General features: G+C 44.3%; 1 protein-coding gene across 13 annotated transcripts in view; it reads left to right on the forward strand.

The window, feature by feature from the left end:
• The window catches only part of Eph (Eph receptor tyrosine kinase), a 1,120,455-nt gene that overhangs the window by 1,056,059 nt on the left and 47,687 nt on the right, over window positions 1-16,709 (forward strand). For all 13 annotated transcript variants that reach the window (XR_012967665.1, XM_076210031.1, XM_076210057.1 and 10 more), the window contains exons 7-9: window positions 11,256-11,411; window positions 14,261-14,430; window positions 14,723-14,867. Coding sequence is in view for 12 of the 13 variants with exons in the window: in XM_076210031.1 (XP_076066146.1) it covers window positions 11,256-11,411; window positions 14,261-14,430; window positions 14,723-14,867 (471 nt within the window). In the remaining variant the exon portion in view is untranslated. The remainder of the gene's footprint in view (window positions 1-11,255; window positions 11,412-14,260; window positions 14,431-14,722; window positions 14,868-16,709) is intronic.

Below are 16,709 nucleotides of genomic sequence, written 5' to 3' on the forward strand. Positions count from 1 at the left end.
AGTGAGAGAAGGAAAAAGAGAGAGAGAGAAAGGAGAGGTACTTAGAGAAGAAAGAGAGGGAGGAGGAAGAGGAAGAGAAATAGGAGGATGAGGAGGAGGAGGAGGAAGAATAACTACTGAAGGATGGTCGAGACACGTGGGGGAGGAGGAAAGGGGGAAGGTGGGGGGAAAAGAGGTCAAGTTGCAGAGTATAGATGAAAAGTAGAGCGCAAAGGAATAAAAGAGAAGCGAAAGAGGAGGAGGCGGAGGAGGAGGAGGAGGAGGAGGAAGAGATCAAAGACGGAAGGGGAGAGGCGGTGTAATTCTCCTCTTCTCTGCGTTTGTTTCTCATTACGGCGCAGACCAGGGGAGAGAGAAGGCGTGATGATGATGATGATGATGGTGATGATAGTGAAAGGAGAAAGGTAACGGAGGGGGGAGGAAGATTATGTAAACGCAATATTGTAATAACGATGATGATGACGATGGTGATGATGATGATGATGACGGTGATGATGATGATGGTGATGACGATGATGATGATGGTGAAAGGAGAAGGGTAACGGAGGAAGGAGATATCATAGTAAACGCAATATTGTAATAATGATGATGATGATAGTGATGATTATATTGTTGATTGTGATGATACGGGAGATCGTGAAGACATGTCATACTCGTCTCAGTGGTGATGGTGATGATAATGATGATTATGTTGTGATGTTAATTAAGCTTATGTCATTAATGGTGATATAATAGAGGGACGGGGAATTATAATGATGATGGCAATGGTGGTTATAACGATAGTGATTATATAGATGGGAGGCAAGTAATATTAGTCGTGATGGTGATGATAGTGATAAAAGATAGGGAGCCAGATAATGCATTATGATAATGACGACGACGATGATAGTGATAATGATGATGTTGACGATGATGATGATGATGGGGAGCCAGATAATGCATTATGATAATGACGACGACGATGATAGTGATAATGATGATGTTGACGATGATGATGATGATGGGGAGCCAGATAATACATTATGATAATGACGAAGATGATGATGGTAATAATGATGATAATGTTGACGATGATGAAGATGATGAGGAGCCAGATAATGTATTATAACAATGACAACGAAGATGATGGCGGTAATGATGATGTTGACGGTGATGATGATAAAGATGAGGATGGAGAGAAATATATATTGTAAAAAAAAAAATCGAATATATAAAATTTTTGTATATAGGAGATAATCCACACGACTGCACACATACACCTTTTTTTCGAAATTTGATGACAACTTGTGAAATTGTAAATTATTTGACAAACGACGGAGCCGTCGCCATTTTGTCTGTTTCAGATGTGTCCAGAAATCGTAATGATGCATTGACGGTAGTTACAGAGAGGAAACTTCAAGAGACGCTTGTAGTTCAGAACCATGGTTGTTGATTGTAGTTGCAGCGGTAGTAGCAAAACCAGAGTTGTTGTTTGTAGTTGTGGTAGTGGTGGTGGTGGTAGTGTCCAGTCTCAAGATTCTTGATTGTGATGATCGTGATGGTAAAAGACAAGAAGAGATTGGTATAGGAATTAGCGAAAGACAAAGGAGATGATTTACTTTATATGTTTTATTATGGATACCGTTGAATGATTTTATTCTTTGGGGTAAGCATCCCTAACCTTCGTGTGGGGGTGGGGGAGAGGGGGGAGATTAAGAATACATGATAGAATAACGTACATACGGTAGTAAATGTCGGGAATTGTTTTTGAAACAGATAAGCTTAAATACGGTTTGCACGTATATCACTGTCATAGGTGAAAAAGAAGAAGAAAGAAAAAAATACCATAAAATGTGGAGGGGGTGGAAGTGTAGTAAAAGGTGGTGGATGGGTGAGTAGGTAAGTGGTGGGTAACAAAATGCCTCCGCAAAATCGCATACACGACGCTTTAACCAAACTTTAACTTGAAATTCCTTTGTCCGGGAACTTGGGCGAAATTTCTGTTTTGGTTTTGACTCTTTTTTTTTTTTTTTTTTTTTTTTTTTTTTTTTTTTTTGTTTTTTTTTTGTGTCGTCACTTTTGTTGCCACGTTCCTCAGACGCATTATGACTTTCTTTTCCCTCCTTTTTTTTTCTTTTTTTCTTTTTTCTTTGGCTCGCTCGTTCCTCTTTGATCACCTTTGGGTTTCTTGAAGGACCAAGCCATTGCAGACTTCGCAGAGAACGAAGAAGAAGAAGAACTGACATCGAATTGCTCACTCCAACCTGACGGAGGAGGAGGAAGACAAAGAAGAAGAGGAGGAGAAGGAGGAAGAGGAGGAGGAGGAGGACGCTCAGGGTGAGGGGGGACAACGAAGGGAACCCCCCCCAATCCACAAACCCCCCCATCCACCCACTCTCTTCCCCGAGTGTGCGAGAGGAGAGCGGGGGGAAGAAAGAGAGCGGCACTTTGCATATTATTCATGTATTCAAATGACATTAGGTTGTGTATTGACAGCTTTCGTACATTTTTAACACGTCCTGTCCGCCGCTTAACACAGGCCGCTGTTGTGTAGCACGCGAAGGTGCTCTGCCGAACACAAACACACACACACGTACACACACACACACACACACACACACACACACACACACACACACACACACACACAAACACACACAAACACGCCACTACGGCGGTTCGGGTTCGAATCCCGCCCAGGGCTGAAATAATTTCTGTATCGCTGCACTGCGAGTCGTTACTCCAACTCATGAGCGGGGAGTTGGGGGTGTGTACGCGTGTAAGGTCACAGCATTACTCTTAGATCGGTTATATATGAGCTCTGAGCTCTCTTCCGGGAGGGAAATAGCTGTCGATCACGAGTCCAACAGATGATCCAAGACCATGGTGAATCACATATACACACGCACACACACACATTCACACTGCAGTTATTTTTTTCTTTTCTTTCACAATTCCCCTCTTTCACATCTATAAATTTTACGCCTTATTTCTCTTCTCATATTCTCTATATCTCTATTTATCCGTCTGTCTCCCTCCCTCTCTCCCTCCCTCCCTCCTCCCTCCTCCCTCCCTCCCTCTCTCCCTCCCTTTTTCTGATCTTCCTCATTCCTTTTTTGTTTTTTCTCCTCACTACTGCTCTGTACTGTACCGGTCTCATATTTCATATTCTTGCCTTTGTGATGCCCTCCTAACACCTCAGCCTCACCACCTCCTCAGTGCGATATAGACCCCCCAAGGATAGAAGCGCCGGTTACTCCCACCCAACTATCCATTATTGACTTTATTTTGGTTGAAACAGACTGGGTTAACGTCCATCTCATTTAACCGTGTCAGAAGTCTGAGCCCTTCGCACGTGCATCGCGTACTTTTATGTATTACTGTTGCTTTACCTTCAGGTTAGACCAATTTTCAAACACTAAATTGTATCGCTAAACATCCACTAACTCCCACTAGATTTCGACTCGGGATCTTCCTTGTGGCCTTCTGTGGCCCCCCAGGGCCTCAGGGCCACAGGGGGTTCGTGGTCCACACCTAGAGAACCAGTGGTCCTGTTTACGCAAAAGAGGGTCTCAGCTGACGAAGACGTCACCGTAGAAATTTTTTTTTTTTTCTTTCTCCTCATCTTTTCCCTCTCAATCTTCCTTTCCTGTCTCTCCCTCTTCATCTCCTCCCGTTTCTTCTTTTTCTCGTCTATTCTTTTTCTGCTTCGACTTTTTATATATATACACGCGCACACACAAAAAAACATACAAGAATTTAAGAACAAACTAGATGCTTAGAGATACAAAGACGGGTCACTACGAGCATAGCTCCCCTTCCCGTTTAATACAACTAGGTAAATACACACACACAACACACACACACGCACACACACACACACACACACACACACACACACACACACACACACACACACACACACACACACACACACACACACACACACACACACACACACACACACAGGGCAATTCTCCTTCCGGCCGGCCGGGTAATGCGATTGCAGGTCCGGCGTTATCCGGAATCGGAGGAAAGTTTCCGGCGGCAGCAGCGTCCCCGGGTGGAAAAAGACGGCGATTGACCACCACAGTTCGCCCCCTCGCGCGCTACACCACCCCTCCGGCAACGAGAAGAAGAAGAGGAGGAGGAGGATGGGGGTAGGAGTAGGAGGTGGCGGAGGATGATGGGGGAAGGAGGAAGAAGAGGAGGAGTAGTTAAAGGAGAAGTGAGGAGGTGGTGGAGGAGAAGGAATAGTAGGAGGAAGAGAGGAGGTGGAGGAGGATGGGGGTGAAGAAGAGTAGGAAAAGGAAGGGAGATGGTGTAGGGGAAGGAAGAGTAGGAGGAAGAAAAGAGGAGGAGAAGGGTTAGGACGAGAAGAATGTATAGAGACAGATGAGGAGGAGAAAAAGATGAGGAAAACCGACGAGAAGAGAATGAGTAAAGATAAACAAGGAGGAGGAGGAGGAGGAGGAAAAGAGGAAGAATAAGAAGAGAATAGAGAGGAAATGGAGTAGCAGGTAGTATTTGTGTTATTAATAGGATGAGAGTTGGTGGGAGTGGAGATAAGGAAAGGAGATGTTGCTGCTGTTGTTGTTGTATAACTCCCAGGGACAAGACGGACGCCATACTCCCAGGTTTCAACTCCCGCTGTCCAAACTCCCGTTAACCCATTCAACTCCGATGACAAGATGTCTTGTCATTTGGTCAAATAAAACAAAAAATCATAAAACACCAAAATGTTTGATCAAACACCAGAAAAATATGACGTCAATCCTCACTTCGCTCGCAGCGAAGCGAGGATTGACGTCATATTTTTCTGGTGTTTGATCAAACATTTTGGTGTTTTATGATTTTTTGTTTTATTTGACCAAATGACAAGACATCTTGTCATCGGAGTTGAATGGGTTAAGATTGGAGGAGTCCTCCGGACAGGAACCTGCCTGGAACTCACCCCATGTAACCACTCCTCGTAGGATCCACATCGAATCTCCAGAACCAGAATGTGGTTGAGGAGGGAATGGGAAGAGATTGAGGAGGAGGTAGAGGGGGGGTGAGGAGGAAGTGGGAAGTCCTCCGACCTCCTAGGTTGGAGGGGAAAGGGTGGAGAAGGAGAGGCGGTGGATGGGATGGAGGGGAGATGGAGGATGGAGGATGAGGGCAGGAGTGGGGGGGGGACATGTCCCATTGTCTTTGCTTTATTGTTGAACATCTGACCGCCCTGTGTTCCATGCCTGACTTTCACAAGTTCCCAAACACGGAAGTTTGGTGGTAGGAATTAATGGTGGTGGTAGTGGTGGTGGTGGTGGTGAGGATGAGGAGGATTGTGGTGGTGGTGGTGATAGTGATGAAGGTGGTGGTGAATACATTGGCTTTGTGTGTGTGTGTGAGTGTGAGTGTGTGTGTGTGCACAGGAGTGTATGTGCTTTTCCAAGTGTGCACATTATGTGCGTATATGGTCGTGTGCGTGCGTGTAGGAAGGAGCAGTGAGAGAGCAGGAAACAGATTTAACTCGAAAGAGAGAAAGAGAGAGAGAGAGGGAGAATAGAATCATTCTGAGAGCTAAAGGGGAGAAGAAGGAAGGGGAGAGAAAAAAGGGAAGGGGAGAAGTGTAAAGAGATGAATATGGAACAGGGAAGGAATGGAGAACAAGAACAAAGGGACGGGGGGGGAGGGGGAGGGGGGAAGATGAAATGGACCAAGAGAGGAAAGGGAATGGAAAAGTTGAATATTGAATGGAACGACAATCGACCAAATGAAATAAAGTAGGAAGGAACAACGTGGACCAAATCAAAGTGGACACAAACAAATCTGTATGTGTCCGTCTGTCTGTCTGTCTGTCTGTCTGTCCCTTTGTATCAGTCTGTTTTCCTGCAAGTGTGGGCCTATCTTTCTGTGTGTGTGTGTCTGTCTGGCTGTCTGTATGCTTCTTCTGGCTGGTTGTCTGTCAATCCGTCTGAGTTGTCCAGTAATCTGCTTGTCTGTGTGACTGTCGGTATGGCTGTTTGCAGGTGTCAGGCATGCCTGTCTGTCTGTCGGTCAGGCTGTCTGTACAATGTCATATGCCTGTCTTCAACTGTCTGTGGCTGTAGGTCTTCTTGTACCTTTGTCTATCTTCCTGTTTGCCTGTATCTATGTCTGTCTGTCTCATTGCCTGTCATCTGTCTGTCGTTCTGTGTATCACCGTCTTGTGTCAGCCTTCCTGTCTGCCAGTGCCATTTATCAATGCTGCATTGTATAGCATACACGTGATAAAAAGAATACACATATATCCGTCTCAAAGCTGTGCAATGAATATACGTCGTGTAGCCTCAGGTCCCTTTAGTGCGTTTTTGGGCCACCTCGTCCTGAGCACCATCAAACACAAACTCCTAAACGAAACCTGAGGCTTGGTCATGCCGTCTCACCAATCTGCTTCGTCCTTTGATGTGTGTGTGTGATATCCCTTCATTCCGTTTATGCAGCCTTTGGCTGCGAGAAGATGGGCTCTCCCATAAGCGATTAAAATCGCTCGACAGCGGTTAGAAGGACCACTGAAATCGCACAGCGTAGCGGAAGAGTTGGGGGAGGAAATGTGTTTTTATTTGTTAATCTCGGGATCATATTGCCAGCCAAGCAGGAAATCATGTTCGCTGGATTGTGCCCAAGCCTTTTTGGCATTTTCTGCGCTTGCTCTCCACCTTGCCCTCGGGGTTGCTTGACCTCCCCCTTCTCTCCCCCCCTTCTCTCCCCACCCCTTCTTGCATCATTGTAACACATCCTTCCTCCCTGGGGGGAGGGGGAGGGGGGTCTTCTTGATCTTCTTTCGTTAGGGTCGATCTCACTCGTTCTTCTGTTGTGATACCACACACGGAAGCTTCTTGGCCTCTTATTTCTGTGTTACTAAGAGAGTTTGTGGACTTTCTACCATTCAGAGGATTCCTTTGCATATTTTTTTCTGTCTTACAAGGGTACACATTCTTTGTTTTCCAGTTTTCAAACCTGTGTCTACGTTCTTGTGGTTTTACGATTTATCTTCTTCCCGGCCAACTGTATATTTCTGTAATATGGTCTTTTACGTAGTTCCTCATCTTCCAAAATTTGTATCCCCTCCACAACAAACCTCCCCCTCCACCTCCTCCACCCTTACCCTTTACCCCTTCTCTTTCCTCCTCTTTCCCCCTCTTTCCTCCTCTTTCCCCCTCTTTCCTCCTCTTCCCCCCCTTCTCCCTCTTCTCTTCTTGCCTACTCTCCCATTCTTCCCCTCTTTTCCTCCCTTTTCCCCTTTTCTTTCCTATCATTTCTTCTCTCTCCATTGTCCCCTTCTCATCCCTTCCTTTCCCCTTCCCCCTTTCCCTTTTCCCCATCTCTCCTCACCACTTTCCTCATCTCTTCCTATCCCTTCCCCATCTCTCACCTTTCTTTCTCTTCCCTTCCCTTCCCTTCTCCCTACAATCTCTCCCCTTCACTCTCCCCCTCTTCCCCATATCTCCTCACAACATTCAAATCCTTTCCCCTCTTTCCCCCCATCTCTCCCCACCACTATCAACTTCCCTTCCCTTTTTCCCCCAATCTCTCCCCAGTAATACCTCCCCCTTCTCCCCCTCCCCCCAGGTCTATCTCCCCTTGTCCTTCTCCCCTCTGCATTTTCTTTGCATCGTATGTGACGCCTCGGGGCTGAGGGGGGGGGGGGTTGTAAGCTCGGGGTAATTGCCCTAGAACAGATTTCCCCTCAAGTTTCCCCCTCTTTCCCCTCTTTCTGTCTTTGCTGTGTTCCCTCTTCTCACTCTTCTCCTCCTTTCCCCTTTCTTTTATTGGTATTTTTTTTTTTTTTTTTTTATTCTTCATTTTCTTCTGTAGAGTCCTCCACCTTTGTGTCTTCTTCCTCTTCTTTATATATATATTTTTTTCTTTGGCTACTTCCATCTCTGCTACATTCTCTCTCTCTCTCTCTCTCTCTCTCTCTCTCTCTCTCTCTCTCTCTCTCTCTCTCTCTCTCTCTCTCTCTCTCTCTCTCTCTCTCTCTCTCTCTCTCCTTGGACATCTGCTTTTGATGACGCAACTAATGAGGGAGGGGGGAGGACACGGGGAAGGAGGAGGGAGAAGAGTGAGGGAGAGGGTGTTGGGGGAGGCGAAAAGGGGGAGGTTGTTAGTGCGTTTCTAATTGGGTGGTTCGACTGACAACCTGTTCCTCTGGATGGAACGTCTGAGTCATCTTTCCCAGTCCTTTCCCTCCCCCTTTCTCCTCCCTCTCTCCTCTCTCCTCCCTCTCTCCTCTCTCCTCCCTCTCTCCTCTCTCCCTCTCTCCCTCTCTCTTCTTTCCCTCCTTCTACCTCTCTCTTCTCTCTCCCTCTCATTCTTCTCTCACTCTCCCTTCTGTATGGCATCCCTCTTCTCACCCCTCTCTCTTTCTCCCTCTCCTTCTCTCGCTCTCCCTCTCTCCCTCTCTTCTCTCCTTCCTCAAAATATATAAGTTTGATTATCAACAATGATATCTGAAGAAAGAGAAATATAGGCCGGAAAAAGTATATATATATATATATATATATATATATATATATATATATATATATATATATATATATATATATATATATATATATATATATATATATATATATATATTGTGCCGTCACATTTGGACTCTGTATCGACCCTGAATACGAGTCTACTGTCCAGTCGAACGGTTCGAGGATTTACTTGATGTCAGATTGTCCGCAGTTCGATGCTCCGCCACGGACGCCACCCACCCACTGTGAATACGTGGTCCCTCTCAATTCATCCCTTCCTGAGGGGGGGGGGTTGCTTGAGTAGCACCCCTCCGGACCAGAGGCACGCTGGAGACTGATCACCACCCAAAGGAGAATGGTGGTCAAAGTTCCGTCTTTGTTTTATGGAAGTCTCCTGGAATATCTCCAGCCCCCAAGGATAGAAGCGCTGGTTATTGGCCACGATGGGTTCCATTCGAAACCCCCCCCACCCCCCACCCTGCTAGCTTGCTCGTTTCCGTACGTTCTTCAGACGTTCCTGGATTCTCTGTTTACTGGAACGTGTGGAGGAACGGACACCGTGAGAAGACAGAAGAACGGCCTGGGAACGGACAGAAGGAGGGGAGAAGAAAAATGGGATGAAGAACAAATAGAAGAAGAAGAAGAACGAGAATAGGCAGAACAAGAGGAATAAAGTGGACGAGAAGAAAAAGAAGAAAGCGAAGACGAGTAAAAATCGTGCGTATATCGAGAAGAGGAAGAAGAATAGGAGGAGGAGGACGAGGAGGAGGAGGAGGAGGAGGAGGAAATGGAGGAAGAGGTAATGGAGGCAACAGAAGAGCAAACAGTGAACAGATTGAATGGCGGGGAGGGAAGAGGGGAATGGGGAAAGTTGATAGGAGATAGGGGGAAGGGAGGGGAGGGGGGGAGGTAGGAGAGGGGCCAAACAAGGACTTACGGGGAGACAGAGTGAAGTCGAGTCTTATGGGTATGAGGTATGTGTGATTCAGTGAGTAATTCCTCATGAAATTACTCCCAAGTAACGCCCATAAATACTCCTATTTCTTCCCTTGTTTTCCCCCTTGCTCTTCCTTCAAAATAAACAGACAAATAAAGATAAACAAGCGAACAAATATAAACAAACAATACAAGTAAATAAAGACCAGCTTTACGATTTTGTTTCATAGAAGAACGACGATTCGAAAATGCGTCTGATGTCACAGACATGACGTCATGTCTGTTTGCGAGAAAGATGTGTTAATACGCTGTTTACGTTGTATATACGTTGCACAAATTCCAGGAATTCGATTGGCAATGAGTGATCCGTTCACCATACAGATCCCTTCTCCCCTCTTCCCTCTCCCCCACCTCTCCCCTCTTCCCTCTCCCCTCCTCTCCCCTCCCCCCGTCCTTCCCACGTCCCAAAAGTAATTAAAAATCCCTTTCGCTAACCAGGAAAGAGGTTAACAAAGTGTCACACCTTGAACAAGGTCAGGAAATAACCGCGGTAAATCAAGGTTATAACCGCAGTTAACCTGTTTTATGTGCTGAACTTGTTCTATCGAAATATATTTTCTTCAACCTAGAATATGATAAATATTGATGGCATTACTTAGATATATTGTTAATAAATATTTATTAGATGTTTTTAAAGAGAACTAAGAGGGGGAGGGAGAGCGAACACATGATCATACTCCGAACACAGTGTTCGTTCGTGTTCGTACATGTTCGTGTGTGTATTGGGCGAGGCGTGTACGGGAACAGGAATCAATGTATTCTCATTTGTCGACAGAGTTTTATCAATATTTGCCCATCATCTTACGGGTTATGAGGCAGCAAGTGGGGCTCGATGGAAAGCCAGTGGGCTGCCTCAAGGAAGAGGAGGAGGAGGAGGAGGAAGAAGAAGGAGGGGGCGGGGGGGGGTCCGGAGGATTTGTAAATTGGATGGCACGGCCGCGGGGAGGTAGGTAGGGTGGGGGGAGGGGAGGGAAGGATCTTTGGGAGGGAGGGGAGACTTGGGGAGATTTGGAGGAAAGTGAATCTTGGGGAGGGGGAGGGGAAGGGAGGTTGAAGAAGGATTCGAAAGGATAGAGGGATGAAAGAAAGAGAGAAGAATCGTCTAAGAGTAAGCAATAAGGAAATGGATTAAATTATACGTAAAGGAAACGGGAAATAAAGGAAAATGGGAGAGAGGAGAGAGAGAGAGAGAGAGAGAGAGCCATAGCTAAGGAAGACCACACTGTTAACGGCAAGATTGGTAGCCATTGTTGTGGGGGGAATGGTAGCAGGAGAAGAAGAAGTAGGAGGAGGTGGTGGTGGTGGTTGGGAATTTGTGTCCGCATGGAAGGAGATGTATTTCCTCTGTTGATAGGTTTTAGAGATGAACCGGAAGATTATGTGTTAGGGAGAGGTGAAGCAATGTTGCCTGTGTGTGTGTGTGTGTGTGTGTGTGTGTGTGTGTGTGTGTGTGTGTGTGTGTGTGTGTGTGTGTGTGTGTGTGTGTGTGCACGTACGCCCGCCCGCGAGCGTGCAGGTTTCTTAGCTGCATTTACGAACGCTTGGAGTCGTAACATACATATGTTTTAAGTGTACATGTGTACACATGTGTACACGTGTGTTATATATTTTGTGGTAGCGTAGGATCTGTGGGGTTTATATCACACTGTTTTGATGAATTGTTTTTTATATGTATTTATTTATTGGGTTTAATGCTGGAGGTATGTACTATTCATACTACATTTTTCCACCTACTACACGAATATCATCACCAGCAACCGATTAATAACACTTCCTTTTCCTTTGTTACAGTCTGCCCACCTGGGAAATTCAAGGACAGCGTTGGTAGCTCGGAGTGCCAGGACTGCCCGGAGCACAGTGCCGCCCCTCACTCGGGTGCCACGGAGTGCCGGTGCGATACGGGCTATTACCGAGCCACCAAGGACCCACGGGGACAGGCCTGCACCAGTAAGTCATCTGTCTCTATGGTCACACTTAGACCCCCTGAAAGTGCTGACCATTTGTCTTCATAACTGTGTCCCAGATATTCCCGTAACGGGAAGGAGGGCATGTCGTTTTGTGTATGTGTGTGTGAGTGTGTGTGTGTGTGAGTGTGTGCGTGTGTGTGTGTGCGTGTGTGTGTGTGTGAGAGAGAGAGAGATTCGCCATAGTGTTAGATTACGTGTTTCGAGCTTATATATGTTTTAATCTTTGGGTAATGTGTATGTCTGTGTGTGTGTGTATGTGTCTGCATGTGTGTGTGTATGTGTGCGTGTGCGTGTGTGTGTGTGTGTGTGTCTGTGTGTATGTGTGATTCGCCATAGTCTTCGATTACGTGATGGAGCTTATATATGCCTCAATCTTTGGACAATGTGTATGTGTGTGTATATGTGTTTGCATGTGTGTGTGTGTGTGTGTGTGTGTGTGTGTGAGAGAGAGAGAGAGAGAGAGAGAGAGAGATTCGCTATGGTCTTGGATTACGTGTTGGACTCGTGATCGATAGTTATTGCCCTCCTGGGTGAGAGTTCGAGCTTATATATGTTTCAGTCTTTGGGCAATGTGTTTATGGTTGTGTGTGTGTTTATGTACGTGTGTATGTGTAGCGAAAAATACCGACATCATCCACATACACTCTCATAATCAGTAGATATGTAAATACGAATTTCGTATCTCCCAAACGACCGAAAAACCTCAGAGGACGAAAACAAGACAAAAAGACCATTTCTTCGAGTGTCGTTTTCTTCCTTTTGTTTCTGCTCGTATATTATCATTTTTGTCCGCAAACTTACAAATTAAAACATTGACACTTCTCAACTTATTGCCAGAGGTAAAGGCAGGTTCAGACAAACTAGTGTAGCACTGTGATGTGTTACGTTCAGTACCGAGTGTTAAACACTAACACAACACGATAACACCACCGTTATTTGTGATACGAGTAATTTCTCTCCATGTCTAGCACAGAAATCATATCACCGTATCACCCAGTAGTCTTAGTCTATCACCCATAGCACGGTCTTTGCAATAGAAGAACCAAATCACAGGTGTTTCAGTGATGTGCTATATAACACAAAAGTAACAACCTAGCACGCTGGCACACGCTTGGTCTGCGGTATAAGTATTAACACAATCGCTGTAACACTGAGGAAGTGATAGAGAACCTACACTGTGATACCTTGACCCAGGAAACCTAACACAGTAACACGATTGTACCCTTGTTCTAGCAGCCTAAGCACGTGTGATAGGCAGCCTTAACACGTGTGATAGAAAGCAACGTAACACGCGATCCTAGCAGAACACTAGTTCCCTGTGCTAGAATAGCACAGTGGAGCACTGCCCGGAATCAAGCAGAGACAAACACATAAAACATTTCAAACAAAGACTGGCTTGCCCCCGCTTCTGCAAGGAATGGCCCAGTGTTTTTTTTTTTTTTTTTTTTAGCAAATAAAATGTCACCATAAAACTGCCGCACGCGATTGCTTGACTGCTTGTGTCCTGGCTTTTATCATGCCTGCCTTCGTGCGTCTTGGTTTGGAACGTGGTGCAAGCACGCACGCACGTACGCATACACCCAGGGAAAGATTGACATATATATGGAGACGGGACCCCATGGGCATTGCTACAACCCAGTATGTCACTGGGTAGGTACACACACGCACACACATACGCACACACACACACACACACACACACACACACACCTGCACACGACTCGATGGCGCAGTGGTTAGACTTCCCGGTCGCGACTACGGCGGTCCGGGTTCGAATCCCGCCCAAGCTTGAAATAATTTCAGTATCGCTGCGCTGCGAGTCTTTACTCCAACTCGTGGGCGGGAAGTTTGTGTGTGTGCGTGTAAAGTGACAGCATTACCCATAGATCGGTCATATATGAGCTGTGACCTCTCTTCCTGGAGGGTAATAGCTGTCGATCAGGAGTCAAACACGTGATCCAAGACCATGTGAATCACACACACGCGCGCACACACGCCTACACACGGACACACGCATGTATGTACATACATAACCAATAATTTGCTTTTTCATTGTACTGTGTGTATATATGTGTTTGTGTGCTCGGAATAGTCTATTGAAATTAGGCAGCTTAGGGGTGAGAATATACCATATGCGCTGATGTATCGTGGATGGCACATGAATATGATTTTCATAAACAAACAGTAGTAAGGACAGGGCCCTGTGTACCTCTGTACAAGAGCTCAATTTGCGTGTGCACGTACGTGTGTGTGAATGTGTGTGTGTGAACGTGTGTACATTTGATTGTTTCTGTGTATATGATATGCGTCTTCGTAAGTTCACAGTTTCTGTCGACTTTCATTTGTTTTTATTCTATTTATTTATTTATGTTATGAGACACTTGGATAGGATGGCGTGAGTGGGAATAGGAAACACAGGGGTCTTAGTCCGAGTTTATTCCTGACGGGTTTTCGCAGATGACCGTATTTGCGAAACCAGTTAGGAATAAGCTCTGACTAAGACTCCTGTGTTTCCTATTCCCACTCACGCCATGCACCTATTTATTACAATTTCTTATAAGGTACATGTTTTTAGGACATACCAGTTATCATTTGTTTATGTTTAGGTTTTGTATACGTGACCTGTGACGTCATCACAAGACGACGCCATCACCGATTCTCATTTGTCTGTGTTTATTTTTCGTATACGTGACGCCATCTTGAGAACACGCCATCAACAGATTCTCATTTGTTTTTGTTTGTTTTTCGTGCACGTGACTTGTGACGCCATCTTGAAGCCTCATCTAACGATTCTCTTTTCTTTTTTTCCTCTCTCCTTCGCCGATTCAGAACCTCCTAGCGAGCCCATGAACTTGACTGTCAACTTCAGAGATCAGTCAACTGTTAGTCTGACATGGCTGCCCCCGTCGTCAGATGGCGGGAGGACGGACACCCTTTACCGCGTCGTCTGCGACTCCTGCGGGAATCACGTGACCTACATGCCGCCGCAGATGGCTGAGGTAAGATATCTATGGCCTACAGTGTATGTGCCGTTCACCTCAGCTTCACTAACGTCTTATATGTTTTATATGGCAATTGTTGAACTGTTTTGTTGTTGCTGTTTTATTGTTGTTGTTATTATTATGAATATTTAATATTATTATTATCATTATGCTTATGATGACAATGACGGAAGAATATGTAGAATTTTTCTTCCTTGCATGCTGTCAACTCCAAGTAATGAATTAAACATTGACACCGAATAATTGCGGACTCCTTCCTCTCCCCCACCCACCTCCATCCTTCTTGCAGGATAGCTACAACGCCACCCAGGTGACCATAAGCGGCCTCAACCCAGTGACAACCTACAGGTTTCAGGTGTTCGCTGAAAACGGGGTGTCAGATCAGGCAAGAGATCCACAATATGCCGACATCACAGTGACCACAGAAGCGTCAGGTATGTAAACACACACACACATATATATATGAAACGACATTCGCTGTCTCTTGTCGCTGTTTATGCACTGCTCAGTACATTACAAAGATGTCTACAATTTTTTTTCTTTAAGTAAAATATTTCATAATACTAGAAGAATCGAGATAAATTTTGAACGGGGATCTTGTTTGCACCGTTTTTTCATGGTAAAATATATATTTATTTGAACTGGACGAATTCAACACTGGTGAGGTTGATCTTCGAACAACGACACGTCACGATGTTAAAAGTAGATATTTTCATTATAAAGTTTTCACTTAACTAGATCACATGACTCTTGACCATGCCGCTGCTGTGAGGGAAGGGAGAGAACTCCTCCAAATTTGAATATATTAAAATAAATTAGATTAAGTAAAAGAATAAAATATATTAAAATAACAACGCCAACCGAAAAAAACAGAAACACAGCGACAACACGTCATCACTACAAAATCTTCCTCCTTGTAGACGCAATGACTCATTGTTTTGATTTGTATTAGTATTATATTAAATATATATATATATATATATACATATATATATATATATATATATATATATATATATAATGTTAGTACGTGTATGCCTTGTGACATAACTTCACCTGCAATAATTAGTTTGCAGTATATTAGCTTACATTTAATAATCAGATTTAGACACGTTCTGAATTAAACTGTGCAGAATTTGTATTTAGATTTTAGTATGTTATATGATTATGTAGGTTATAACATGTTTTAAGTTTTTATTTATTTCACTATTCATAATTGTGTACGCGCGCGCGTCTGTGTGTGTGTGTGTATGTGTGTGTGTGTGTGTGTGTAAATGTGTGTGAGCGCGCGCGTAAGGTGTGGCTGCTTTTAGTGTTCTTTGTGCTTATGTAGAGCACATTTGTATTTTATTAATTTGCTGTATACTATTTTCTATACATCCCTTTATATTTTGCCCATGTGTATATATGTGTGTGTATATATATATATATATATATATATATATATATATATATATATATATATATATATTATATATATGTATGTATGTATATATATTGCTTTCAAGATCCAGTTTTTGAATTGTCAAAAATAATAGAGTAAATTAGTGTAGGACCTTTTGCCATCAATGAAATATCGGCCATAGATAGTAAGACTATTCCCAAACCAGGATTCTTGTACATATATAAAGTATGCCAGTAGGATTGTATTCCCTTTTATTGTTCGTAATGCAGAATCCTGTATGAAATTGTTCCCGTAAAATGATTGAATTATCTTAGTGTTTACACCGTTTGAGTCATATTGTCTATACCATCCCCGTTATAAAACAACCCCCGTTTTAAAACAACCCCCACCCAGCAGGCCGTAATTTTATCACCCTTACCCCCCATCATATTTATACACCCCTACCACGCCATATTGTGTAAACCTCTTTCCCCACTCCCCGTCATAAAAATACCCCCCTCTACCGTAGCCCATATTTTGTTATCCCTTCCCCCATTGTATTACTAGCCCCCTCTACCGCGCCATAAACTTATTCTTTATTTCACATTGTTATATCCCACCCCCATCCCTATTACAATACCCCCACCTACTGCTATATTATTACCCGTCTCCCCATTATATTGCTACCCCACCCACAAATTATTATTGTCGTAATTTTCCAACCCCCAAAGTTCCGTGATATCGCTACCCACTACTTCCGTGATTACCCCCACCACCTAAATACACTCGTAGTTTTAGTAGATATATTCATCGTAATTATATCACCCCATCATGATTTTACCCCCATTGAATTTTTACTCCATTTATTTTTACCCCATACATTATTTTTCCC

Source organism: Oratosquilla oratoria, chromosome 2 (genome assembly GCF_046742065.1).
Source record: "Oratosquilla oratoria isolate Oo_2021 chromosome 2, ASM4674206v1, whole genome shotgun sequence".
Lineage (NCBI taxonomy): Eukaryota > Metazoa > Arthropoda > Malacostraca > Stomatopoda > Squillidae > Oratosquilla > Oratosquilla oratoria.